The 27,688-nt window shown below is 35.3% G+C and overlaps 1 protein-coding gene and 1 long non-coding RNA gene across 2 annotated transcripts; one reads left to right on the top strand and one right to left on the bottom strand.

Moving 5' to 3' along the window:
* The first annotated feature begins 54 nt into the window (after positions 1–54).
* LOC125647097 (uncharacterized) lies at positions 55–24,097 on the top strand. Its single transcript, XM_056142337.1, has 4 exons — positions 55–251; positions 2,341–2,510; positions 17,358–17,539; positions 23,124–24,097. The coding sequence occupies exons 1-4, from the start codon at positions 117–119 to the stop codon at positions 23,177–23,179; spliced, it is 543 nt and encodes a 180-aa protein (XP_055998312.1). The 5' UTR covers positions 55–116; the 3' UTR covers positions 23,180–24,097.
* LOC125647472 (uncharacterized) lies at positions 13,013–15,343 on the bottom strand. Its single transcript, XR_007359966.2, has 2 exons — positions 13,236–15,343; positions 13,013–13,100 (listed from the first exon to the last, which is right to left on the bottom strand). It is a non-coding gene; the product is annotated as an uncharacterized LOC125647472 (long non-coding RNA).
* Positions 24,098–27,688: the final 3,591 nt, after the last annotated feature.

The raw sequence follows: 27,688 nt of genomic DNA, 5'->3' as shown, positions 1-27,688 counted from the left end.
TGTGTAATAACTTCACCTATCACGTGTAAGCAATGACTGTCACTACAGACAAAATGGAAGGTTCGTGGACGGTAGTCTACAAAATCCAAAGTAACAGTGGAGCTCATCCTCTAGAGATGTTCAGTAGCACCCAAGAGGAAAGGAATGCATCCTTTCCCTCGCAATGCATGACCATGGCTAAAGTTCCCGGATGTTCTACTCCCTATCGAGCGGGACTCATTGACGCTTGGGAAGAACTAGGGGTACAAGAGGTATAGTAAACATCCTTAAAGAGATTGTCCAAAGAAGGCCATGGCAAAATTTGATGATATGTTAGCATATCATAAACAGTCATGATTGAGTTTGACCGTAGTCTCACTGTATTGCATGCGTTGACACGATAACAAGTCCTCGCTGCTACGGCCTTTAAAGTCCTGCATATGTCAAGGATTTTGCGGTATTAGCTAGTGTTAGCGGCGTCTCTAAATGATTGATTGATTGTATATTGTTTAACGTCCCGCTTGCGAATCTTTCACTCATATGGAGACGTCACCATTGCCGTTAAAGGGCTGTAAAATTTTGGCCTATGCTCGGCGCTTACGGCCTTTGAGCAGGGAGGGACCTTTATCGTGCCACACCTGCTGTGACACGGGGCCTCAGTTTTTGCGGTCTTATCCGGCCCCATTTAGTCCCCTCTTACGATAAGTAAGGGATACTGAGGTCTTATTCTAACCCTGATCTCGAATGGGATAATAGTTGACTTTAGGAATATACTTCGAATGGAAGTTTGATTAAGAAGACGATATTCGAATAACAAAACACAGTAAAAGAGGGATAACTCTACATTGAAATAAGTCATAACAAATTCAAATTAATGAATGTTATCTGCCGTTGAACAGTGTGTCCGGATATTTGCGAATATAGTCACTCCCAAACTACAATAAAGTCAAGAATTGCTAAAATGCGCATAGACAGAACAGAATGCCTCGCTCTAACTTGCATTGAATACATTACATTCACCTTTAATACAACCGAGACTTGGACGTCAAGAGCACACTATAGATTACCGTTACTGAACAAATGCATGGGCTAGGGAAGCTAATATTTTCTACACTTGAGCTAAACACGAATGTCAACATGTTGGGAATATGGCTAAAAATGAGGATATTTTACAAACAGTAAAACAGCTTCTCAATAGAAAACTGTAAGAAAAACCATGTATCCTCTATGTAACATTAAATTTCAAATAAACTAGCAAAACGCCTGCAAGAAAACCCGAAATTAATAACAATTACAACATGGTGTACAGTATTTACCGTACCTGTAATGGATTCCTAAACTTCACAAAGACCCCTACAAACAAAGATACATTGCTGGATCCAGTAAATGTTCTACCAAGCCCGTATCTTGACTCCTCACGAGGATATTGACAGCTGTGAAGGACAAAATTCATATGTATTTTGCCACAACATATGCCGGAAGTAGAGTAAATCAAATGTAATTCTAAATAATTCTAAAGAACTTTTTGTAAATTTGAAATCACAATTTTTTCTCAAATTAAAACGTATAACTTTTCAACACTTTACATGACCATTCCTTACGATAAATTTAAGACCACACTTTTTACATCATAGGCAGTTGCTTCTTCAACAAATATAGAGAAGAACATAGTTTTATCTAGTGATCAGTCATATAGAAAATTGCTTTGTTAGACGCCACTCTGATTCTACGCACAGGTGCTCTGAAGTTGATAAAAAAGATATGCTGGGGTTCCTCATTGACAATATCTTCGTAATCTGTGGTAAAACTGAATTGTTGTTTTGAAAGCATTCATCTTTTGAAAGGGAACTTGAAGTTATGTATAATGAGAAATTAAAGACAATTTCTTTTAACATACAGCTTACAAACAAAGACGTACATGTACAATGTTGTTACCAGCAACTTTTCAGCTAAAAGTAGTACATATTTCTCATTTATCTTATCTAATCCTTTGATTATATCTGGTTTACTAAGCACAGAAGGATAAATGGTACGCAGTTTTGTTGTAACAGGTCTAACACGAAATTGTATATTCCTGTTATACTTTTTACCCAGTCTGACAAAATGTCAAGTTTTCCCTTTTCATGTTTGGTCGACAGAATTCATAATACAGATAAAGATTTGTGAATAGTTTATAGTGTTTTGAAGAATGAATTAGTATTGAGAAACATTATCATACTTAGATGTACATGTACATGCCCATGACGGCATAAAGCCACTTTAGAAAATAGTCATTATCAAAAATTTATAATGTCTTTACGACGTAACATCCATTTCGAAAGCATCCCTTTATTGCTGTCATGTAAATTTGTATGTTTTCAGGTTCGTTTTACGATCATTGTAAACTCCACATGGACACAAGAGATCGTCTTTAATGGGCTTGATTCGAACAAAACTTCTTGGTACTCCGGAAATCGAGTCGAGTCCTCTAGCTGGACAGATGTCACAGATACGCAGACTTATCTCTATTTTTCTGTGAATGGATATTCGAGGTAAATCACGGCCACTCCGATCACTTTTCAATTGCTAGATAATTTAGAATTGAAACACCAATGACATTGTTTCTAAGATACATCTGAAACAGATGTTCATTTTCATGTTCTTTCTAAGATCCACTAAGAAGCTATACTTTTTTAAGGTATCTTGCGTATTATATGTAACAAATGGGACTTCGATCTATATCTGTTGCAATCGCAATAAACTCGCTTTTCTCTCTCTCCTTTTAGTCTTGCATAATGGCACATTGAATTTTGACTACGGATTATTCCGCATATAGGACTCGCGGCGGATGTGACCGATCGACAGGGGATACTTACTCCTCCTAGGCACCTGGGCTGCATTCAAGATCGTAGCGGCTAGCCTAAGGGCTAGGTATGGTGGCTAATTTGTGCCATTTTAGAATTTTTTTCTTTTCATTATTAGCATATATTATCACTTTGTCATATTTTCCTTATTTCGGGACGAAAAGTCGGTAAATATTGTTTTGTTGTCTGTTCGCCTTGAAGTAACAAAAAGACAATAAAGTGTAAAATAGCACAAATCAGCGACCATGCCTAGCCCCTAGGCTAGACGTTACGAACTGAAACGCAACCCATCTAGGTGTCCGCGTTTGCCCAACTCTCTAGTTTGTATTCCTTCAAGGAGCTATGAGATTGAATGATCGCTGTTTGTTGTCTTCACCTTCCGTAGTCTTGTTTCATGTTTGATCCTTATGACACGAGTTTTGGATTTACTTCGTCGAGTGTAATCGGAGATGACTATAGATTCCCTTATTGTCTGTCCATAAACTTGCTACATGATTTTATAAAGAGACTATTGCGTCTTCTTACAGTTGAATAACTTTCACAAGAATATTGACTGTATAGTATTTATCATCAGTTTCTGTGATTGCCTTTGAGTGACCTATTTGTTTTCATTTAAATCACCCATAAGCACGCGCATTTATCTGCTGCGCACTTTTCCATACATTCTAAGCAACTTCATGTGGAAAGATTTCCATTTGAATTCGACCTAGATATTAAAAGCTAATTCTACTGTAAAGCTTTCTTCATATATGCTCCAGGGAAATATTCCAATCTTGTGTGATAAATCTAAATAATATTACTTATTTCCCAACTGTTTGGGGTTTCAATAGAATATGAAAGGCGAAAATAACAGTGATCAATCTCATAACTCCTATAAGCAATACATAATAGAGTTGGGCAAACATGGACTCCTGTATATACCAGAGGTGGGATCAGGTGCCTAGGAGGTGTCATGAACCCTCTATCTTGATCAGGTAAACGGAGTTATCCGTTGTCAAAATCAGTGTACCAAGAACGGCCTAACAGTCGGCAAGAAACACGTCAGACAGCATTTGACCCAATGACTGGTTGTATTGGCGAACTAGATAGTTATAACGACCATAGAATTTGCGAAATGCTGACTTTATATTAGGTGTATGATTACTGATCAAATAACCGATGTTTTATATTAAGCCTAGCTATGCACCGTATGGTATCCAATACATGTTGATTTCCATGATATATGTTAAGCTTCCTGAGGAAACCTAAAACGGGTCGATCCAGAAATTTAGATTAAAGGACATTACACACATTGTGAAGACAGGACGTCCTAAGGTCACGTATCCTAAGGTCACGGAATGGGGACCCAGGGTTCGCAACCTCCTGTAAGAAACTCGCGAAGTACTGCGAACGATAGAAACTCGCGAAGTACTGCGAACGATAGAAACTCGCGAAGTACTGCGAAGGATAGAAACTCGCGAAGTACTGCGAACGATAGTATTGTTTCGCCGCCTACCTTTTGTTAACATTTAAAAGTTACCATTTTTAAATGAGTTTTACGTCAATATAGATATTTATATGATTTTTCATAAAAGTTTATTTAATTGACAAAACAAAGAGAGATAACTCTATGATCTGAGTTAAAATAATGCATTTCACTATGGGAATCGATGGAAAACAGAAAATATTTTGAAACATCCCCCCGGTGAAACACAAATTCCTTGTTGCAGGTACCATAAATTGTCATTTAGCTAATTTATACCAAAACTTTTGTTATTTGACGGGAGGACCATATGTTTACAGACCAAAACACAGCAAAAATATTCACTCTATGATCCATTGCAAATTAGATTAGCGTGTGAGAATTGAAGATTAACCGTTTTTTGTATCATGACTGTAAGGTTTTTCATTTTATAAAAGTGTATAATAACTGGAGATACACTAGTGGACAGAACCATCATTTTCATATTTCTTAAAACTGTGCTGTGTAAATAAACCTGACAATCTCAACACATGGTGAATCATCACATGCTTGTGGGAACATCCTTATGATCCATATTGAATAAAAACTACCCCGGCCCCAAATCGTGTAAATCGCCAATGTTCATAGTTGAGGTGCTCTGATCAGACACATTCTGCACATCCACTCTCACCAACTATCAGGCGATTAGTGCGCGATGAACATGTATGGCGGGAAGAGGAAAATACCCAAGCGATCATCTGACCAAAACTTTACTTTTCATTGGGGTATTTAAAAAAGGCATGCAATAACCACTGGTCACATGACAGATATTTTATTTCTAATATCATTATTTCAATGAGAGAGCAATACTTTGATTAATTCACTACTTTAATAATTGTATATGTAATTACAGGAAATGGGAGGGGATGTAACTGAATTAATTAAAAACATCAGATCATGCACGATAATTGATATGTGAAGTACGTGTATTCTATTCGGGGAACGTGTGCAAATACTAGTAACGTTTTGTTAAAATAGATATGCAATATTTTCAGCAAAATGAATATCGTTCATATCGCTGTGCACAAGTTTTTGTTCTTTTTACTTGTATAATAAAAACGGCCTGTTGATGAAAATAAGATTTATTTTTTTTAAATATCAAAAATGCAATATTGTTTGTATACGAAATGGGTTGTTACCGAAAAGCGAGGTATTGCTTCCACTAACTAATCGAAAGATGACAGTATTTCTGGGCTCTGGGGTCATGAGAGAGAGAGAGAGAGAGAGAGAGAGAGAGAGAGAGAGAGAGAGAGAGAGAGAGAGAGATTTGCGATGTTAATCCTAAACTCAATTACACATGGTCTCTTAGTTCTGGAAATTTCCATACGACTGATTTAAGGCTAAAATCACAGGTTGAAAAAATGACCAACCACACTTCATTTATTTAACAATTATGAATATTTTTTTTCTTTTGTGAAATCAATATCAAAGTATCGATTAAAATTTAAACATTATATACGGATTTACTTCATAACGTATCATTTAAAAAAAAAAAATAGCACACTGACAAAAAGCGTGTCCACCACTTCACTCTTTTTGCTGTTTCGGAATATATATAAAAAATCAAAGTAGGTTTTCAATTAATTTAACGATAATTACGAGTCAAGTAAGATTCGGTTAAAGATCACAGACTTCGCCTCACATATGAAACAATATCAAAGGTGTAAGCAGTACACTGCAACTCTGGAGCAAGCCTTTCCGAGTTTATCGGCAAAATTTACTCATTTATCTTTGAAAGTATTATATATGTATATCATGATATTGTTTTGATAATGTTTAGTTCATCTAGATTTGAAAAACTTGGTTAACCTCTCAATTCGTCACCTCGTACTGAATTTGCTAATCAAATTGTATCCATTACTTCATCATAAAGTATTCTAGGTCAACGTACAGTCTTCTATTTCATGTAAAAATTTACCAATTCTAGCAAGAAAAACCAACTAGACAAAAACAAACAAGATAATCAATTTGAAATATCAAGAGAAGAATGGAGAGGAATTCATAAAAATGTTTTTATAATAGTAAATTACAGTGGCTACAATATCGAGTAAATCATAGAATTTTGATTACAAATACGCTTTTGAAAATGAATGGGAAATCAGACAACGATTTATGTACTTTTTGTTTAGAGGAGAAAGAATCATTGGAACACATTATGTATAATTGTGAAAAAGCCAGTATTTTTTTTTAACGAAATACGCAATGTTGGTTTACGGAAACCTTTTCATTCAATATTATAACTGATAGAAAAAAAACTTTTATCCTTGGATGTTCAAAAATGAAAATGGTAAACTTTGTAACTTACCATTTGAAACATTATATATTTTTAACCAAATGTACTGGAAATTGTCTGTCATTGAGTAATTGAAAGCCATCAGGACTAATGTATACAGAGTAGAAAAACAAATTGCAAGGAAAATTAATTGTACAGATCAGTTTGAAAAGAAATGGAAATCATTTGAAACATTAACTCATGTATAACGTAAACTATGTTAGAACAAAAATACCCTACAATGCTTCCTTTTTAGTATTATATACATTTGTTATAATTTTATTTTTCTTCTTAAGAAGTGAGGTAAATGTATATTCAATCAATACAGTCAACTCTCGATAAACCGCCACCTTTTGTTCTTATGAAATTATGGCATTATAACGAATTTGGCGATGAATTGAGTTACTGCCATCTTGAAGAAATAGAGTTACCGTTCTCTTATATGTAAGAGTTATCTTTCCTCTATTTACAATACTTATGTAAATGAGCGATCGGGTAACATTCGGTAAAACAGTCCTGTCTCGTCTATGTTATAAATATCTTTCAAATCATATTTTTTCATTACTTCTATTGCCTCTTTCCGGCCATCAATAATCAAACTCACATCAATTCCGGCACTTTCACCGCTTATAATTCTGGAAGAAATTCCATGACATTGTTTGAAACGAGTTAGCCACCCTTCAGAATATTTGAAATTTGATATTCCTAGCTCTGCACCATACTGTTTTCCCTTTTCAATTATCATATCCCCGGTAACAGGAATATTTTTTGTCCTGACTTGCGTAAACCACATAAACAACGCCTTTTCTAAGTCAGTATTAAGTGCACTGCGGTGCCGTTTCCTGGCAGGCGAGCCTTCAGAGATTGGATCAGGGTCGGCAAGAATTGCATCCTTTGCTACTAAGATGTCGCCCACTGTCCTTCTTTTTATAGACTTTTCCCATACAACAGAAAAATGAATTGCAATATCCTGATGGGTACATTTTGGATGATGTCCTTGGTATGTAATGATTTGCTTTTTCTCATCGCAATTTAACAGGACCCTATTTCGTGGCGAAGCCATAGCTAAATTGAAATGTGTTTCTATGATGTATAAACAACTTGATCGATAACCAATAATGATTTGGATCGTCATCGTGGGACTGCGCATAGCTCTTTACGACCATCTGATAGCGGAACACTATATGTATCGATGTCAACTTTGCCCTACAATTGGTTATTATCACGTGACCGTGGTGTATAAACGTCAAATATAATCGGTCGTTCCGGCATATCCCGGATATGCCGGAACGACCGATTATATTTGACGTTTATACACCACGGTCACGTGATAATAACCAATCGTAGTGCAAAGTTGACATCGATACGTATGGTGTTTTGCTAACAGACGGTCCGTAAAGAGCTATGCGCAGTCCCACGATGACGACCCAAGTCATTATTGGTGCTTAGTACCTGGGTGTAAATTAGATGGAAGGGAAAGGGCTCATTTAGACTCGTACCATTGGATGCAAGGCGTGGAGTTTTACCGATATCCTCAAGATATTCCCTAAATTTATTTCCCGCGCCGACTCGCATAATTTAATCAATTGTATTTTCCTATAAAATGGTTGTAGTGATTCCTTTCTTTCAAAAATAGCATTTAAATACAGTAACTTGATAGCAATTAAAGTATTTCATGTTTGTTTACTTGGTTGTTATTGTAATCCGGAAGTGACATACCCTACAATTACGTTCAACGCGCGATAAAAGTCAGAGTGGATCCGTATCTTGAAAGTCCCGCGACGTTTTAAAACGATTACACAGTAAATCGAGTTTGAACCCATCAACTTCTTCTTTAGAGGAATACTTACATATGTCATAGTATGATACACATTTCTCTGACCTCATTTATCGGGGCCTCTGTACCCCATGCTTGTCGTAAAAGGCGACTAAATGGGGCGGTCCTTCGGATGAGACCGCAAAAACCGAGGTCCCGTGTCACAACTCAACGGACCGAGACCAAATTTGAAATTGATCTGTAACTTGTTATGGCAAAGTAATGTACCAAATATCAAATGAATATCTGCAAGCACAACAAAAAAGGTCTGGAAAACTGATTATTCATTCTATTTTTCTACGTCAAATGGTCAGAACTAAGTGAAAAATCAACGGACCGGGACCAAATTCAAACTTGATCTGTAACTTGTTATGGCAAAGCAAATAAACATCTGCAAGAAAAGAGAAAAAAGTGTGGAAAACTTAATTGACGGACAGACATACGGACGGAGCCTAAACCTATAGTCCCCTTCGACTTCATTGGTAGGGTACTAATAAAGGAAATTAAGTACAGTGTTTAATTTGCTATCTGGGGAGGGGGTGGTATTGGGGATGAAATGTATGCCACGAAAACCATTCATTCGCATCAGCTGCCAAACTTTCTAATTACACGTTCTTCTCAGAAAAAATATTGCAGATCTGATGTTTCAAAGCATACATTTCTCGAGCTTATAAACTTTCCTAAAAAAGAAAAAAAAAATGTACCTAAGAAGACAAAAGTAAATATGCACGCATTATAGTCTTACCTAGAAGAGTTACATGTATACATGTACTATATCACAATTATTTTACTAAAATATTTTTTGCCATATTGAAATTTAGGTATGTGTTTTTAAGTCGCTCTTCGTGTGCTTAATTGTGAGTTGCGGGCAGTGCTCGAGCTGCCAATGGCGAATTTTTTTCAAAACTGGCGGAAAAAAAAATAAAGTGGCGGAAATCCCTTTTTGCAATAATTTGTATTTTAAAATCTGTCTTGTATTTTCCTTTGTCAGTGACACATTATCGCCTGTTTGTTTATGCAGTCAAAATATGTTTATTCCGTCAATGCGTGTGACTGGAAATCTCGCGTCGCTCCAGTGCACACAGAGCTGGTCACGAAGACCATATAATAGCCCCGGGTAATGTATGGCTGCAAAAAAGTCGGTGATTATGTAATAAAGTACATCGGACAGCTGTGTACCCTGCTGTGGTCAATTGTTTAACATTTATTTAAAGTCTTATTCATTATCGTGTTATCATCTCCACATTAATGTCAATTCTTAACCGCAGAACCGACGTAATTAAATTGGCCGTATTATTGTGCATAATGTATATACATCAATTGTTTGTTTTTGCGGCCAAGTTCGTTGATTACAAGATTTTGATTTTGATGTGTTTGATTTTAGTTCGAATATTTCATAAACAATGCGGTCGGTCACCATTGACATGGACATAGCAATTTTGATAATAATTTTCTTTGAAGTTCGGTGCGCAACAGTATAAAAATGTTAATCTCATAAGACTATATGCACCCATTCTATTTTGACACTAAACTTGTAGCTTCTGACCCTAGTCAATCTAAATTTCAAAAATATATCTCTGTTTGGCTTTACAGTCAACCCCACCTGCTCAAACATCTGATTCTGACCAAATTGCAAAATCTTCCATACCAAAACGGAAATCTAATAGGGAATGGTTGAGATACGATTCTATATTGGGCTTGATGTTTTGTGACATCTGCATTTCGGGCAATGTACACAATGTTTTCACGATAGTTGGTAAAATGGGTAGTAAAAACCGAGTCGGGTCAGATCACCTTCGTAATCCGAATTTTTAAGTTTTCTTCGTTATTTTATTTTCGTTTGGTGTAAAACTTCTTAATCATAATCTGGATGATACATTGGCTCTTCGCTACAAAAATTACGGCATAATTTTGCTTCACTGTGAAAATATCAACGTTTGTTTATTTCAGGTTGGTAAAATGGGTAGCGAGGAAAAATACACATTTTTCTGCGATTACGATTGAATTATGTGACACAACAATGAAACTACACATGATTTGGATAAATATTATGATAATTTATCACCAAAATGCTGTAGCACTTGTTATGCGAGTCTTATATATTTAATATTCACGATTTATTAAAACTCGGGCCAAAAGGAAACCGGATACGGTAACCCGGGCCAGATATTAAAATTCCGAATAAAATGAGAATGTTAGCTATCACATGCACGATCTCATGAAACGAGACATTGCACGGTTCTTACCACTTGGAGGTATCTTTATAAGAACCATCTTTTTAATTTAAATTTTAACCTAACTATCATTAAGTTACTTACGGCGGCGTATGAAATTCGTGCCAATTTACCCTAGCAGAAAAAATAAAAATAATCGTTTCTACGATTTATTAAATAGTAGAAACGATGTAAAAAGTCGTTTAGAACTACGATTTAGAAAGTCGTTTACACGATTTAGAAAATCGTAGAAACGATTTAAAGAGTCGTCTCTACGATTTAGAAAGTCGTTTCTACGATTTAGAAAGTCGTTTCTACGATTTAAAAAGTCGTTTCTACGATTTGTAGGTCTCCGGTGACATTACATTTGCTTGTCGTCTGTCATCGTGCGTTAATAATTGAACATTTTTAACTTCTTGATAAGTATGATCATTCCAATTCCTTTCAAATTTGGTATGAAGCATCTTTGGGACAAAGGGGACATAAATGGTAAATTTCAGGACTCCTACATCCCTTGAGCCTTAAAAGCAGGGCAGAAACTGCCACAAAATTGAATAATTTTTAACAATCTTCTTCTCTACCACCACATATATGTAAGAAAAACTAAATGCATAGTGATGTAGAGCAGGAAGGCCTACCAAAATTCCAATTTTCATGATCCTCAAATTTAACTTAAAATTTAACAAGCATATGCAGACTTACTTGAGTGCCATTTTGAAAATAATATTTATGTACATATACTGTGTTGTTAATTGTTTCATTTAAAAATTAGAAATATAATACAATCATTTTATATTATGAATATGCACACTTCATATCTTGACGTTTTAAGATGTTTTTAAATTATATATCTTTTATTAATGGAAGAAATGAATACTAGCACTATAAATACAACATTTTAAGTCAATATTATACAGATCATAATTATTATGGTTAAAATGTTTTTAATTTTTAATAAATTAGGATTTTTTATTTTTTTATTTTAATCAGGCAGGGTATACATAGTAATTAATTGCTCTCCATATAATCCTCTTTAAACTCTATCCAGTTTAAATATTCATAAAGTAGGCATAATTTATCAGTCGGTAATATTTTTTTAGGACCATTATTATTGGTTAATTAATCAAAGCATTAGCAATTAAATCGGAATAAATAACGCTGGCCCGGGTCGACAGCATCCGGTTTCCTTTTGGCCCGGGTTTGGCCGATAATTAAGATAAAAGGCATTTAAATGATCAAATAATGCATTAATTAAGTATTAAATTCAACTCTATGTGAATTGAAAAAATGCTAGGTTTTCAGCAGCAGATGCATATTATACAGAAAATATGCAATAATGTGTGCTTTGGTCTCGCTACCCATTTTACCAACCAGATTCCATACAATCATTGAATTCCTTACCTATAGGTAATATTATGTGCTGAAATTTGTGGCGAAGACTAAATGTATCATTGAGAATATATTCCGTAAGTTTCAAAAGAAACAATGACATATCAACGAAGAAAACTAATAAATGCGGACTACGAAGATCTAACCCGGCCCGGCCCGGTTTTTACTACCCATTTTACCAACTGTCTGTTTTCACTAAGGGGTGTAGCATCATGAAGTTTATATTTATATGATTTATTATCTGATTTTTTGATTTCCATAATAGAATTTATCAAACAAATCAACTTCTTATTATTTCAGAAAGAAGTGTTTAGGTATGGTAGCTGGATATGATTAAGTAATGTAACTGATTCAAAATGCTAAAATCAGTGTAATGAATAAAATAATATGATGGAAATAATTGTAAAGCATGAGAAAAAGTGGCGAAAGGGAATTTTGCTCCAGTGGGAGCACTGGTTGCGGGGAGTGGAGGTTGGATTTTTATGCAGTTAGAATAGAAAAAAATGGTTGTATAGCTTACATGTTTTGCATCTGGAAAAGATATTATTAAATAAATTGATATAAATACAGTACCAATATATAAACAGTAGATATTTATTTCATGAATTGCTTTTTATATCGCAGATGAAGCATTCGCCCGTTGAAATCACACAATATTTGGAATTAAGCTGTCCGTCAGTATGAACAATTTTGAATCCTATATTTAAATATGTAAGACGCTCATTTATAAAAAGGTTTCGTCACATTTGTTGACATATAGTCGCTTCGATACCATAGCAACCACCGACTGCAACGCTACCCTTTGGGAAAGAGCGATAACTCTTACAAACCATCCCAGTAAGGGGTGAACATGCAAAGTTTCCGTTTTTTAACCTTGTACCGGTAAGTATATCTCCTCTGAATGTCATGTTTAAACCACCTATTTAACATAGCGACCTTGACTGGGCATGCGACACTGGATCCTTTGTTAACGCAGAAGAAAATAAAACTCAATCTGTCTTTTTATTGTATTTTTGTATTTTATTTATTTATTGGATCTACAAACAACACACAGGTTCCTTAGATCTGGCAGATATCGATGTCAGTTCTGAAACAGAAATGTAAAATTAAATAAATGTAGCTACATGTATTTATAAAGAAGATTAAATATACATATACATGTATCATATAATTGATTAAAAAAAAATCTGAGAATTTCTTTAGAACTTTCAAACATGCCTACCTAACATTTTTCTTTGCAGTCCATTATCGTTTCATTTCTACATTTTCCATCACTTTTGCAGACCTTTTTGAAAGCCTTTCGACATTCTGTTTCACATTTTTTCTTGGGTTTCATGGTGGAACAGTCTGGTTTACACTCCTTGTGGCTTTTGATAATGCACTGTCCCCTACGAACACAAAATTTTCGATACTCCGTATGACATTTCAAATTGCAATCCTTATTGATATTTGAATCCGCGTTTCTTCTTAGTTGCTTCTTTCTTTCCAACATTTGACAGAACTCGGAGATACTCTGAAAGTTTTCCTCACATTTCAAAGGGTCAGAGTTTTTCACACGGTGTTCTCTGGGGTCGTTTGAACAACATAGCTGGCACTTCTCAATCTCATTTTGTAGATTTATATTTCTTGCTTCCAAATCGCCCTCTTCACAGAAAACACGACCTATAGTCATTACCAGAGCAAAAACCAATAGAATAATTTTATCCATAGCAAATACCCTCGGTTCTGTAGTAAAAGGATCTATCTGAAAGATTAGTTGGGAGTCGAAAATAGTATATATATACATACGGTTTAATTCAACAGCTGTTGTTTTTCCATCAGTGGAAGGATATCTGCTTTCATTTAGGATCGTGGCAATGTTATACGTGTATCGCGGATCACTGCCTCACACGCAATCAGATGATGTCCAAATACGTTCATCTCATTAAATGTAACATTCCGTGCTATTTGAATATTTCTAATCTGTCCGAGTTTTTATTTATAAAAAGAACCAAACAAACAAACAAACAAACAAACAAAAAAGCAACAACAAAAAAACCAACAAAAAAACCCGATCCATTTGTAAAATTTGATAGCTCACTAAAGTAAGCATGCTGACTTTAAAATTACGAAATATATTAATTTTACTAGGAATATTTACAGGAAGGGCCGTAATTGACCTGCTAAAATGACATTGTAATTTATAAACAAGTTCCTTTAATTTCATAAAGAGTATGCCTATCATTCTGATGTTATTGTTGGGAAAATCCTGTAAATCTGTTAAAGAACTCAAGATATTAATCCCTCGGATGTTAGAAATTTTTATGGAAAAGTGCATGGATATAAATCTATAGATCTATAGAAGGCTAGCTATTGTTATACATGTATAGACATAAAAGTAGATAAACTTTTTATCAAATCTTGTTCATGAAGCCGCTCACTGTGTCTTCATCTCGTATAAAACTCAAAATGACGTTTTTTTGATAATAAAATGACATTTGTCTGTAATAACACCCAATTACAAAACCTTACCAATAATTTGTTAATATTTTATGTAGGTGGGGCCAAGTTAAATACAAAAGCACAAAACAGGATAGACACATTGCGAATAAGTCTACGATAATCTGACTCAGTACACATACAAAATAGCAGTCATCAAATGCGTGATTTTCAAGAAATGAATTTCATTTTTGAAAATACATCAGGGTATATGAATTGCGAGGCCTCACCCCGGCTTACTTCATGAAGCGCGGTACATAACCTCCGGTATTTTCAAAAAAGAGATTAATTTTTATTATTTTTCTAGATTCATACGCGCATTGTACATAACTATAGAGGTCGTGTGTTCAAGCCCCTCTCGTGTCATGATCGCGTCAAACATGGGTAGTGATTGCTCCTTCGCTAAACGCTCGGCATTTGGAAGTCACGGGTCAAGATTTTGGATATGACCTTCAAAACGGAGGTCCCGTATCGCGGCTGACGTTGGAATGTTAATTTTTCCTTTGATTACTATTATTTTTTTGAAATCGAATATATTGGTCAGGTATATTTTGTAGCGTGAGTATTAAGTGTTGCTCTTGTTCATCAAATTACCATGTAGAAATACAACACGTTGCTAAAGCCTGGAAGGTCTACGTAGACAAAATGAAAATCTCAGGCAATATGAGGTTTAGAAAATCTCACACACGTCATGCATCCTATAAAGTGTAGTAGAAGTTACAATTATGTGAAGGTTAGTTCAGCATATTCACGGTAACGTTGTGTACAATGATCCAGGTGTTTTCTCAAAGACCTGATTGAATTTGTAACACTAAACATATATATTTTATAATACAAAATGCAATCAGTGTGAAGGCTTGTGATAAATTATATATATATATATATATATATATATATATATATATATATATGATGTTACTATATAGTATACTATCGGTAAACAATAAGAAAATTTGTCAAATTGTAGGACATCCGGTACATTATTTCTACAAAGCCGAACTCGCAATCGATGTTAAGAAACCTGGTTTTACATTCAAAGGCATAAATTCATCAGAAGAGTTTTGAGAAAAAAAAATTATGTACTATATCATGTCTAATTGAGTTATGTAGCCGTAAACCCAATTGGAGCAACACCCTTTTTCTGGACAATATGTCAAGAAAATTCTTAAGAAAAGAAAAACAAACTATTGGTTATCATAGTCTGTACAGAAAAATTTAGGTCACCGGGCAAAATTTGTTACAATTTCGCTCGTTTCGAGTTAGGAGAGATATTCTACTTGCAAATTATGACGTCACATTTGCCTAAAATAAAACAATTAGCGTAAACACTTTGTCTGTTACCGAAAATGCAAACAATATGCAATAAGATGAGCATAGAATTTGAAAAAAAGATATGTGTGTAATAAAAACATTATTGATTGAATATCACAACATATGCCACACTCGGTCGTTGCAGTGGAAGTGGGCCTCGCAAGTTGTACTGAGAAACGACCGAGGGTGGGCGTGCACATAGTAAACAATCTATGATTAAAGACAAATCACTGCGAGTTAGAAAGGAGACAAAATCTCCCACAGTTTGTGGTTGAAAACTTCAGTTGAAATCAGAGATAGGATTCACACTGCACCCGATACAGAAAGGTTATTGCCCGAGTTCCTGAGATGAAAGGATTAGAATTCGATCCCCATACTTGTTCATATACCACTACTATAAACATTCTAGCTGGTCGCATATCGTTCATCTATGACTACATGTATATAGTATTGTTTCACGAGCATTTATTTGTAACATAAGACATGATATAACACTATTCATGTTGATATTGAAGAATGTATATCTATTTGACAATGTATAACAGACCCAAGTAAGAACATAATTATTACATTGGAAGGAAACATTGTAGAGAAACGAATGAAATAATCATTAGCGTTAACATTTTAAAAGATTGTAAAACATAATTCTTATGTAAATTTGATATATTGCATGTATTTGGTTTTAAGATCATGGATGTATTTTATATGTACATGTATATTTGCTGACAAAATAATGTAGATTAAGACAAACTTTGAGCAATACAGCAAACAGAATTGTTTATTCACAGTGTTCATCAAAAACTCTATTAAAAGACGTTACTTTTTCTACAGTGTTCATTTTCACACAAACCTCACATCTAATTCAGTGGTTTCAAATACACGTTCCGTTAAAAACCATTGCTGGTGATTTTATGTTTTACAATATCTGTACAAAACCAGATATTGTACTAACTGATCAGTCACGCTGTTTTACTTTTCACAATCGAGGAAAGTCAATCTTGGAATATATTGAAACAGTTGTAATGATTTCCCCAATTTATACTCGACAATATTTACATTTTCAATGTTTTTACCTTCGATATCTTTACCATTTCCTCATGAATGTGAACAATGTTCGCATGAATCTTGATAAATATAATACGACTATTTAAACAGCTGGGTAAAATGTAAATGCAAGAATTAAATTTTATTTTTGAAAATGCTAACGCGCTTCATGAAGTATGCAGTACAATGATTCGGGTGTCGCAGTTCATGCACTCGTGTATATTTATTTCTTATTTAGTGTATATCTGATTCTTATTTAGTGTATATTTATTTCTGATCTATATAATATACAAGTATCTATCAGCGTCAATTTTCTTTTTTAAAAAGTGAAAGATAACCTTGTATAATTTGCCAATCAAAAACCCTGTTTTATAAAGACTCAATGGTTTAGATCTGTGCTATACAGTGGTTATACTGAGGGAACACTGAGCTGTAGGTGGTCATTTTGCCGACTTCATTATTATTCATATATAATGTCGTGAATCTGACTTCGTAACTGTGCATGTTTCAGCACTAGCGTCAATCGACTATGGGCCATAACATACTCTCATGGTGGTTGCGAGGGAGACTTGGGTTGGTTCATGGCGTCCTACAATCCATTTGCCGGGTGTTCCTATGATAGGACTTTGGACTTATCTCCTTATCCAGTACTTCTAGTGTGTCCTAAATCAACAAAATGTAAAATGCACTCTGGTAAGTATTCAAAATTACAAGTTGCAATCATTACCAAAATTCCTTTTGTTAACGATAAGTTGTCAGTCACACGATATCGTGCGCTATTCTTTGTAGTGATTCTGGAAAATAGACTTAGAATTATGTTTTGTTTATATCTTTAGGACCCCAGATTGATTGTTTGGGAGTCTTAAAGTCATTACTTTTTCTGTTGGCTCGTATCCATTTTGTAAAGCAAAATTTCCAGTACTTTATAATGTATATTACATTAGTAAAAGATAGATATTGATTTTGAGGTCAGCTGATGAGCGGTCAAGGTCACATTAAGTTAAGAATTCTTATGTTGATAAAGTTTTACATGGAAATATGTGTTAAAGTTCACTGTTCGTTATTTTCACTTTTTCATAAAACTCTTCTTCATATGAAAAGTTGAACTACGATCAGTCATGTTAACAGGCTTGCATTTTCTGGTAGTGTAGATTCAATACTTATGAAACCAGTGCTCCCAGGAGTATGATGGGGTCACATTACGGAATCAAATATTTGCATGGGAAGATAAAGGAAAAAACGGTCAAAATTTCAAGAATAACAGGATCTTGATTAGTGATATATGTAATATACAGACTTCTTCAGGTAGTGCAGATTCAAGTTTGTTCAAATCATGATCCGGAGAGGGGATAAGATGTGGCCTCAATAGGGAATGAAAGTTTTAGATAAGAATAAATGAAAGTAAATCTTTGAAATAAAATTTTCAAGATTGATTGATTATATATTGTTTAACGCCCCCTTCCCTCCGACAATTTTTCACTCATATGGAGACATCACCATTGCCGGCGAAATTCAGACCTATGCTCGGCGCTTATGATCTATGAGAAGGGATGGATCTTTTACGTGTCACACCTGCTGTGACAAATGTCCTCGTTTTTTTTTCGGTCTTATCCGAAGAACCTTCCCCTTAAGTTTTAGTCGCCTTTTACGACAAACAAGGGGTACTGAGGACCTATCCTAGCCCGGATCCCTACGGGATGATATTCCCAGAAGTAGCAGGGCCAGAATTAATCATATCAATGTAGATTGGTTGTAAATTGTTTAACGTCCCTTTCGAGAATGTTTCACTCATAAGGAGACGTCACCAAGACCGGTGATAAATCAAGTAGTACAGATTCAAACTTCTTCAAGTCAGTATTAATACCCCAGGGGTAGGTTTAGGCCACAATATGGATTCAAATTGTTACATGGGAATATGTGAGGATTTATCACAGTTCGTTATCTTCACCTTCCATTAATATGCAAGCATTACAATATACATGTATTGTATATTCATGTCTGATCAAACCATGGTCCCTGAGGCTATGGTGCGACTACAATAGATATTCAGAGTATACTGTATGTAGGAAATTATAAAAATAAACTTTTTCAAGAACAGCGTAGTCAATCGAAATATAGCGCGGCCTTTTCCATCAAGTCGAGGAAAAACCTCACACGCAAGTTTCAGAATGCAACGATTTTCATTAGAAAACTGTGAATCGCCTCCGGTGTATTACAGACTACGCAGGGTAAATGCGAAGGAAATAAAACTCTATCTGTTGTCATTTTTTGTTCTTTTTATCCTAATGTGGTCTTTATATATATATTTTATTTATATATATATATATATATATATATATATATATATATATATAAGTGCGTACATGCCAGTAGAATAATAACAATATTTGAGAAATAGCTACTTCAATTTTACATGTAGCATCTTATGCTAACAAATATATGGCGATTTTCAAAAGCTGAATATACCTAATATACAACGACTTTTAAATTAAATAGAGATCGTCGAAATCCTTGTTCAGGTAATGTGGCTCAATACACCAAAATTTGATGGTTCTTTAAAACACCTCTTATGACGAATGATTTCATCATCGAAAAAGGGATACCGGCTTTTAATCATTCTGTATGATTTTTTCCAGATGATAAAAAGGTGATTTGCTTGCAGGTAACAGAATTTAGCTTCCAACTTCGCTGTGATTTGATACATGATATGAATATCTAGTGAGGCTCAGGTAGACGTTCTAATTCTTTAAATGAAAAATATCTATGAATATGTTGATGTTTTTTAAATCTATAGCTAAAATCTTCAAAATACTACGGCTAAATCTTTTTAAAAACATGTCTATTAGAAAAACATATACATCTGACAAATGTATTTTAAAAGAACTTGAACTGAAATGGCTAAAATTCAGAAATATTGTGATTATTCAAATTTGAACCCAGCCCGATCGAAATTACATGTATAAAGAATTAGTCATAGCGAACATTGTAATCAGAAAACTACATGTCCAATCCTTTGTTGTAAACTGGTTTACAGATTAAAGGAATATATAAAAACCAACTAATTTCTAGATGAAAAGTGCATAAGATTAGCAGCCATTTAATTACGTCGTACATATGTAATTTATAGCCATTTTGATCGAGATCGATACTTTTTTCTCCGTTCAAATCTAAAAATATAGCAATATTTCAGTGGTCATTTAATTTCATTAATTTCTTTTCAAATATATTTGTTTATTACATCTTTTTTTCAAATGATATGTTTCTTGAAGATTGTAGTTGTAGATCTAAAATATTAACAAAAACCTGTTTCAATTATAGGGCTCACGGCAAGTGTGACCGGTCGACAGGGGATGCTTACTCCTCCTAGGTACCTGACCCCACCTCTGGTATATCCAGGGGTCCGTTTTGCCCAACTCTATTTTGTATTGCTTATAGGAGTTATGAGATTGATCACTATTCGTTATATTCAACTTTCATAACTAATTTTATATTTAAAGATTAGAACAATTACACGAGTCTTCGCGAGATTTATTGAATAATTGTGCATGAAATCAAAGCGACTTTTGGATTTAAAAAAATCTCTTACTTGAAAACAAACACCTTTTTATCATTTCGGGGAGGAAAAGCACAAACAATTCAAATAAAACAATTGAAATCTTGTACATGAAGCACTCTTATGCTTTATACGAGGTGCTTAAACGAGCGAAATACAATTTTAGTGTAATGAACCACACCTTAAGAGTCATATCCACTTACATTAGTTCAGTTTAGTGTGACAATTTGATGAAAGTAAAACGTGCAATGTGTGACGTCATTTTTCTAGTCATGTGCCCCAAACTATGTCCAATATGGTGACGTAAAACATTCAAGGTTTTTTATCGACCTGATGAAGGAGACTGTGCGATGTTTCTATTGTAGCATAACCATTCTAAATAATATTTTACCTAAATTAAAAACAAACTGATACAAAGATGTATTTGAGACCTCTAAACTTTTCATTTTCAAATTAATGCTTGAGCCCTGTTTATCTTTAATGTGACTTATATGTCACGTGATTCAACTACGTTTATCAGTGGACGGCTTTGGTGAAGAAAAAAGACTTTTACAACAATTTTCTGTTCTTTCTAATTTGTGCGCGTTCCTTTAATTGATTTATCATTAACATATGTCGAAATGTTGAATGCTTGAATTCAACATACTTTTTAGAAAGCTTGCTGTTCTTTTTTCCGCACGTGGTTTCCTGGTTAAGACAAGTGTGTTGAGGAACAAATGTTGGGAGCCAGATTTTATGTAATTACAAAGTATATTTTGTGTAAAAATATTTTTAATTCACTTATTCAAACAAAATCGTTATCTGTTATCACAAAACACCTGTCCATTTAAACGGATCAAAAATCGTATCCAGGCACCATTGATATACAAACATACCTAAGGTGGATTCTAGTTCTTTGGGGAAGTTTTTGTTTAAGATTTTCAAATTATGGACTCTCGGGTTAGGGTGAGATTATATCTGAGGACCCATTTTTACATATACAAGAATGCAAGGGGAAAATGTTTTGAAAATATCTTCCAGAACAGCAAGGCCAAGTAAGGAATATTGATATTGATTGGACTCGTGTTCGGTTAAGTCATTACCTCTGAGGGCAAGAACGGGTTTATATTGTTTTGTGAGAAGAGAGTAAAGAATCTTTTTAAAATCCTTCTGAAGAACAACTGCGCAAAGGTGATTGAGGTAAGCGTTGTGGCCAACGGGGCTCGATAGATAACTCACAGATTAAGCACAATTTTAGTGCGTACCTTAATTTATAAAAACTTAAGATCCAGCTCTACCTTCCTGTATATCGACCTAATTTCGCTAGAGGTATCACACTTTCTTTTCCACAGATATTTATAAATTAATGAACACAAAATCAGGTGGTTACTATAGTGTGGTATCCATCATGTGGTCCGCTCTGCACTCGTCCTTCAAAATAATCTCTCTTCAAACCTGATTCCACAAGGCACAGCATGTTTTTCTTTTTTTAGCTCAACTGAGCCGAAGGCTCAAGTGAGTTGTTGGCGTCGTCATAAACTTTTCACATTTTCATCTTCTTCTCAAGAACCACTGGGCCAGTTATAACCAAACACGGCCAAAAGCATCCTTGGGTAAAGGGCTTTCAAGTTGTTTTTTTTTCAAATGAAGGACCATGCCCCCTTCAAAAGGGAGATAATCACAAAAATGCAAAAATAGGGTGGGGTCATTTAAATATCTTCTTCTCAAGAACCAATGAGCCAGAAGAGCTGAAATTTATATGAAAGCTTCCTGACATAGTGCAGATTCAAGATTTGGGTAGGTTGGGGCCACAATAGTGGATCAAAGTTTTACATAGAAATTTATAGGGAAAATCTTTAAAAATCTTCTTCTCAAGAACCAATGAGCCAGAAGAGCTGAAATTTATATGAAAGCTTCCTGACATAGTGTAAATTCAAGTTTGTTCAAATAATGGCCGCCGTGGGTACGCTGGGGCCACAATAGGGGATCAAAGTTTTACATAAAAATATATAGGGAAAATCTTTAAAAATCTTCTTTTCAAGAACCAATGAGCCAGAAGAGCTGTAATTTACATGAAAGCTTCCTGACATAGTGCAGATTCAAGTTTGTTCAAATCATGGTCCCCGGGGGTAGATTGGGGCCACAATAGGGGGTCAAATTTTTATATATAAATATATAGGGAAATGTTTTAAAATTCATCTTCTCAAGAACCAATGAGCCAGAAGAGCTGAGATTTACATGAAAGCTTCCTGACATAGTACATATTCAGGTTTGTTCAAATCATGCCCCCCGGGGGTAAGTTGGGGCCACAATAGGGATCAAAGTTTTACATGGGAAATTGGGAATAAATAGAATTTGTTTTTAAAAATCATCCTCTCAAGAACCAATGGGCCAACGGACCTGATATTTCTGACATAGTGCAGATTCAGGTTTGTTCAAATCATGGCCTCCAGGGGTAGGTTGGGGTACAATACGGACTAAGGTTTTACATACAAATATATATGGAAAGTCTTCAGATATAGGCCAAGGTAACTCAGGTGAGCGATGTGTCCCTTGAGCCTCTTGTTTTAAACATGCAACCAGTTCTATTCTTTCAAATATTTTAAACTTTAAGTCCGCGGGGGCATTCGTGTTTAGTTAAGAGTTGTATCGAAAAAACCATTTCACATTAACAGTCACTAAGATAGTTTTCCGTCTGTCTTACAAAATAGCAAGTGAAATAAAATGAAATTTTGTGTATTTCAGAAACAGTGAAAGCTGATGCGTTTGCTGTAGCCATTAAGGCGGACAAATTGAAATGATCCCGGATGCATACATTGCCCCGTCCATGCATTACAATCTACGCAACGGCGTCCAATCTTTTGATTGATTTTGATCAATTTGTGTTGTCTACACTTTTATCTACCAATAAACCCTTGCTGAATAATGAACACAAAAATTGCTGGTTTTCAAGAGATATTTTGTAGCTATTGTCAGATAAATATGATGGTTTGCGAATATGGTGTGATTATTACATGATTTCTGGTGGAGGTGCAGCCCATGACAACAAATTCATATTAATGTCGTATTGAAAATACCTTGTCACGATGATTACACTCCCTGATATCAAAAGTCCACTACGACAAATGTTATAACCATAAACAGAGGTACAGCGAGATTGACCGATTTGACAAATTTCTGATTCCAAGGACGTACAAACGGCGACTGCTAAGCACGTTTCATAAATATTTACAAGTTATTATGCACAGGGCATTAGCTGATGGGTATCCATGCATGCTGAAGTGAAAGGTCTTTACACTACTGATACTTACTATATACAAGTAAATAAAAATTCACATATCATGTAGGATTACAGATTTTTAAAACAAGGAATGTGCGACAAAACTGATAAGAATTCTTCTGTTCTCTTTGTATTTAAACGCTTCAAGACCAATGGATATGAGCTCCTGTTTATGTATAACTTCTGCAATAAAAGGTCACCTAATTCAATAAGATGACTAATTGCTAGCAATTGGTCTGCGTCCATCGTCGCACGACATCAATTAACAATTTAGCATTTTAACATCATCATGAATTGATAACTACCATGATTCCAATTCTTTTTAAATTGGGTATGTAACATCATTGGGACAAGAGGAACATACATTTTAAATTTCAGAACTCCTGCTCCACCAGGATCTTCAGGGCGGGGCATACTGATCATAAACCGCACATCAGTAAAGGTCTAGTACTGTAGAACAAGAAGGCCTCTACCAAAATTGTAAATTCCATGATCTCTGGAGGTGAGGTTTCTGACTCCAGGGCAATGCCAAAACTTAGCATGTAATGTTTATATGTAAAAAAAAATTCAATAACATATTTAATCTATTTTGAAGGAGCAGGTACATGTAACCATTTGCTAAAATTGTATTTTTCATGATTCCAGGGGTAGAGGTTTTGGTATCATGTCGAGGCCAAAATAGTCATGTGAACAAACACATTTGAACATTTTTACATCCTCTTTATAACTATCCTTCCATTTCTTTTCAAATTTGGTATGAAGCATCTTTGGGACGGGGTATAAATTGTAAATTTCAAGACTCCTTCACTCGAGGGCCTTAGGGGTGGGCAAAATTTGACCAAATTTCAAACCTCTTCTGTATAACCGCACATTTGTAAGGAAAAAATGTAAAGACATATCGAGCAGGCAGGCTTTTACAAAACTTGTAAGATCCCCGAGGTAGAGGTTCTCACTGAAGGGTGGGACCATACTTATATATTGACATTTGAATAACATTGTCTTTAATGTTATTAATACTAAATTGAAATTAAATAAATATTTATCAGGAACCAAAATTGTAAATTTCATGATCCCAGGGGTAGGGTTTTTGTACCGAAGTGGGATCAAAATGGTCTTGGTGATTAACTGACTTAATTTCTTCATTATTTGAAAGACGTGTTTAATTTTGCTGATACTACATGTACATAAAAGCTAAATACATATGTAAGAAAAGCAGAAAAGGACGATAAAATTGTGAATTTTGTAACCTCAAGGTTCTGACTGTAAGGCGGGTCCAAAATAGTCATTCGGTGTTACACAGATATAAGTGCAACATATGTTTAACATACAATTTGATTGGTATATGTTAATCATATGTCTAACATATACCTTCCATGCTCTTTTTTTCTTCATTATCATACCTCAGTATAAGAATTCTATGCAACGCGTAATCTGATTGGTCTAGACAGTCACGTGTCAGGGATGATATCTCCCTCTAAAACATATTTCCCCATCATATAAACTGGTTCCCCACTGATTGGTGCTACACACAAACAACGGGTAAGCGGTACTTTGGTTAGCCCAAAATGACCCGATTTCATTGGTCAGTTGATTTTTATGTCTCACTAGAGAGATTCAATATGGTAGAGTCGTTGTAGTCAAGTTATGACGTCGAAGTCTACTGCGCTACGTTACGAAGTTTCACGCTTCATAGGCCTACTTCACTGTATATTCGTAACATAGTGTAGTCGACTGTGACGTCAAAGTTAGCGTCGTTGTTGTTTTCAATGTCGGCAAAGGACTTTTACGATACGGTTGAAGTAAATGTGCTAGAAGAGATGATCGAAGAAGAAAAGCAAGCACCGAGAAATGACAGAACATCATAAATTTGGCTGCTCTATCTGCAGATGATTTCCATATTGAAAGTTTCCATAAGGGCAGAGAGAACAGGCAACTGGAATCTCTATATTGCAACCCTGAGGAAAATGCTTCCTTTCTTTGTTGCATCAGGTCACAATTTCTATACAAAGTCTACATATTGGTACATCATGAAAATGCTGGAACTCCCACAGACACACCCAGACGTGTACAATAATTTCTGCAAAGGACATCATGTTTTACGCAGAAGCGATACACTCGGGGCTGACTAATATTATCTGGAGATCTCATGATAGACAGGTACTAATGAGGAGCCTTCAGACATCCGGTGGTCTCACAGCTGGCCGTGGTATGGCTGAATTACAAAACACCAAATGGATACTAGCGATGCCTGCTTGTGCAGATATTAACTGTTCAATGCAAGCTGTTACAGAAGTTGGATTCCTAACAAGTCATCAACATAAAGACACATTCAAAAGCAGACGGGAACGAGATAACAAGGACATCAAAGATATCCTAAATTTTCTACAAGATAGACAGCCTTTTGCTTGCAACGGACCACTGAGAAACATTGAAACTGGTCAGGTAGCTGACAAGTCAGTGAACGTAGAACATGCTGAAACTGTTGGTAAAGAAATACTTAAGTCCATGAATGTTAAAGAGATGCTGATGTCCATGAATGGTAAAGAAATACTGAAGTCCATGAATGGCAGCAATATTTTAAGTTACACCATCAGAAAATCAAACCAAGTGGTAACCCTCGATTCATAAGTCGGTATCAGAGTTGGAGAAACATTGCGCGTAGATTCACAGCTTTTATTTCAACGCTTAATTACTGCAGCAAGATCCAACACTAAGGACATCCATAATCTATTCAAATATGAACTCAATACCGTACCTTCCGCTTTGTTTGAGCCAACACGTTAATTGTGGGAAGCAAGCAAGGCTCAGCTTGGTGACTTTATTAGGAAAATGGGATCTTGTGGCGTGTCGGATATCATTACACTCATCCCATCATATGTTCTAGATGGAGGTTCGCTTTTGCAAAAGATCTCTTGGGTATATGGAGATACCTTTTTGGCAATTTGTGAAAAAATTGGGAAAATACCTTCAGGCAGTAGCTGTGTTTGATGGATATTCAGTAGAACCTTCCACGAAAGATTTGCCTTACCTCAGGAGTTCAAAGGGAATTGTCGTTCCAAGAGCAGTATATACTGAAGTCATATCGTTCAAAAGTAAGAAGGAGCTCTTTTTCTTTTAAATATAGAGAACAAACAACAGTTTAACCACATGTTAAGTTCCGAAGTTGTTCAATGCGGAGTAACAACTCGGCATGCAACTAATGACGTTGATGTCCTTATAGTTAGCACAGCTGTGGAATACTAGATTCTCACTGAAGTCGTATTGACAGAAGACACTGACCTGCTTGTCTTGCTCTGCCACCATGCCAAAGATGATTGAAAGAATATACATTTCAAATCCGATCGTTCCAAAGGGCCAACAAAAAATCTGGGATATCCTGAAAACAAGGGCAGTTATAGGACAGCACTTGTGTAAACAGTACCTGTGTGATCGTTTACTGGTCATCCATGCTTCGACAGGTTGCGACACAACATCCAGTTTGTACGGCACTCAAAAACTACTTTCGAATGAACACGTGTTGAACCTCACTGGTATTTTTCTTGATGACAACTCCGAAAAAGATTATCTTCTATCAGCCGGAGAGAAGTAAAGTTCCTTTCTCTATGATGGTGTTGGGTATGAAACACTTGATTTGCTTCGGTTCCATAGTTTTGTACAAAAATCAGCAGCATCAGGTTGTATTCAAATCATGATCTTCCACCGACCTCTGACCCAGGGAAATTCCACATTATGCGGAACTTCTTTTAGTGACAAATTTGGATTGGGGATGGTATTATGGTAATTGAAAGCCTAATCGATCAATACTAGCATTGCCTCCAACACCTGGACATTTGCATAGGATTATCAAGTGTAATTGCAAACAAGGATGCGATTCGAAAAGATGTACATGTAAAAAGCATGGCTTAGAGTGTACAGCAGTATGTGGGGAATGAAGAGGCATAAGTTGCTCAAATGCAGGACTGTCCCTTAAGTATGAAGAAGGTGCAATGGTCTAATATGACTATTGTATTGGAATTGTATTCATGACTAT

The sequence above is a fragment of the Ostrea edulis genome, chromosome 6 (genome assembly GCF_947568905.1).
Source record: "Ostrea edulis chromosome 6, xbOstEdul1.1, whole genome shotgun sequence".
NCBI classification, from domain to species: Eukaryota; Metazoa; Mollusca; class Bivalvia; order Ostreida; family Ostreidae; genus Ostrea; species Ostrea edulis.
The sequence above is the reverse complement of the archived record's forward strand: the minus strand, read 5'-3'. Positions and strand labels throughout refer to the sequence as shown.

Bases quoted from the DNA above. Each gene is read 5' to 3' on its own strand.
- LOC125647097 (XM_056142337.1), top strand. From the start codon at position 117: ATGTTCAGTAGCACCCAAGAGGAAAGGAATGCATCCTTTCCCTCGCAA. The intron at 252-2,340 runs GTATAGTAAACA...GTATGTTTTCAG, and splicing joins AAGAACTAGGGGTACAAGAG to GTTCGTTTTACGATCATTGT. The intron at 2,511-17,357 runs GTAAATCACGGC...TGCATGTTTCAG, and splicing joins TCTGTGAATGGATATTCGAG to CACTAGCGTCAATCGACTAT.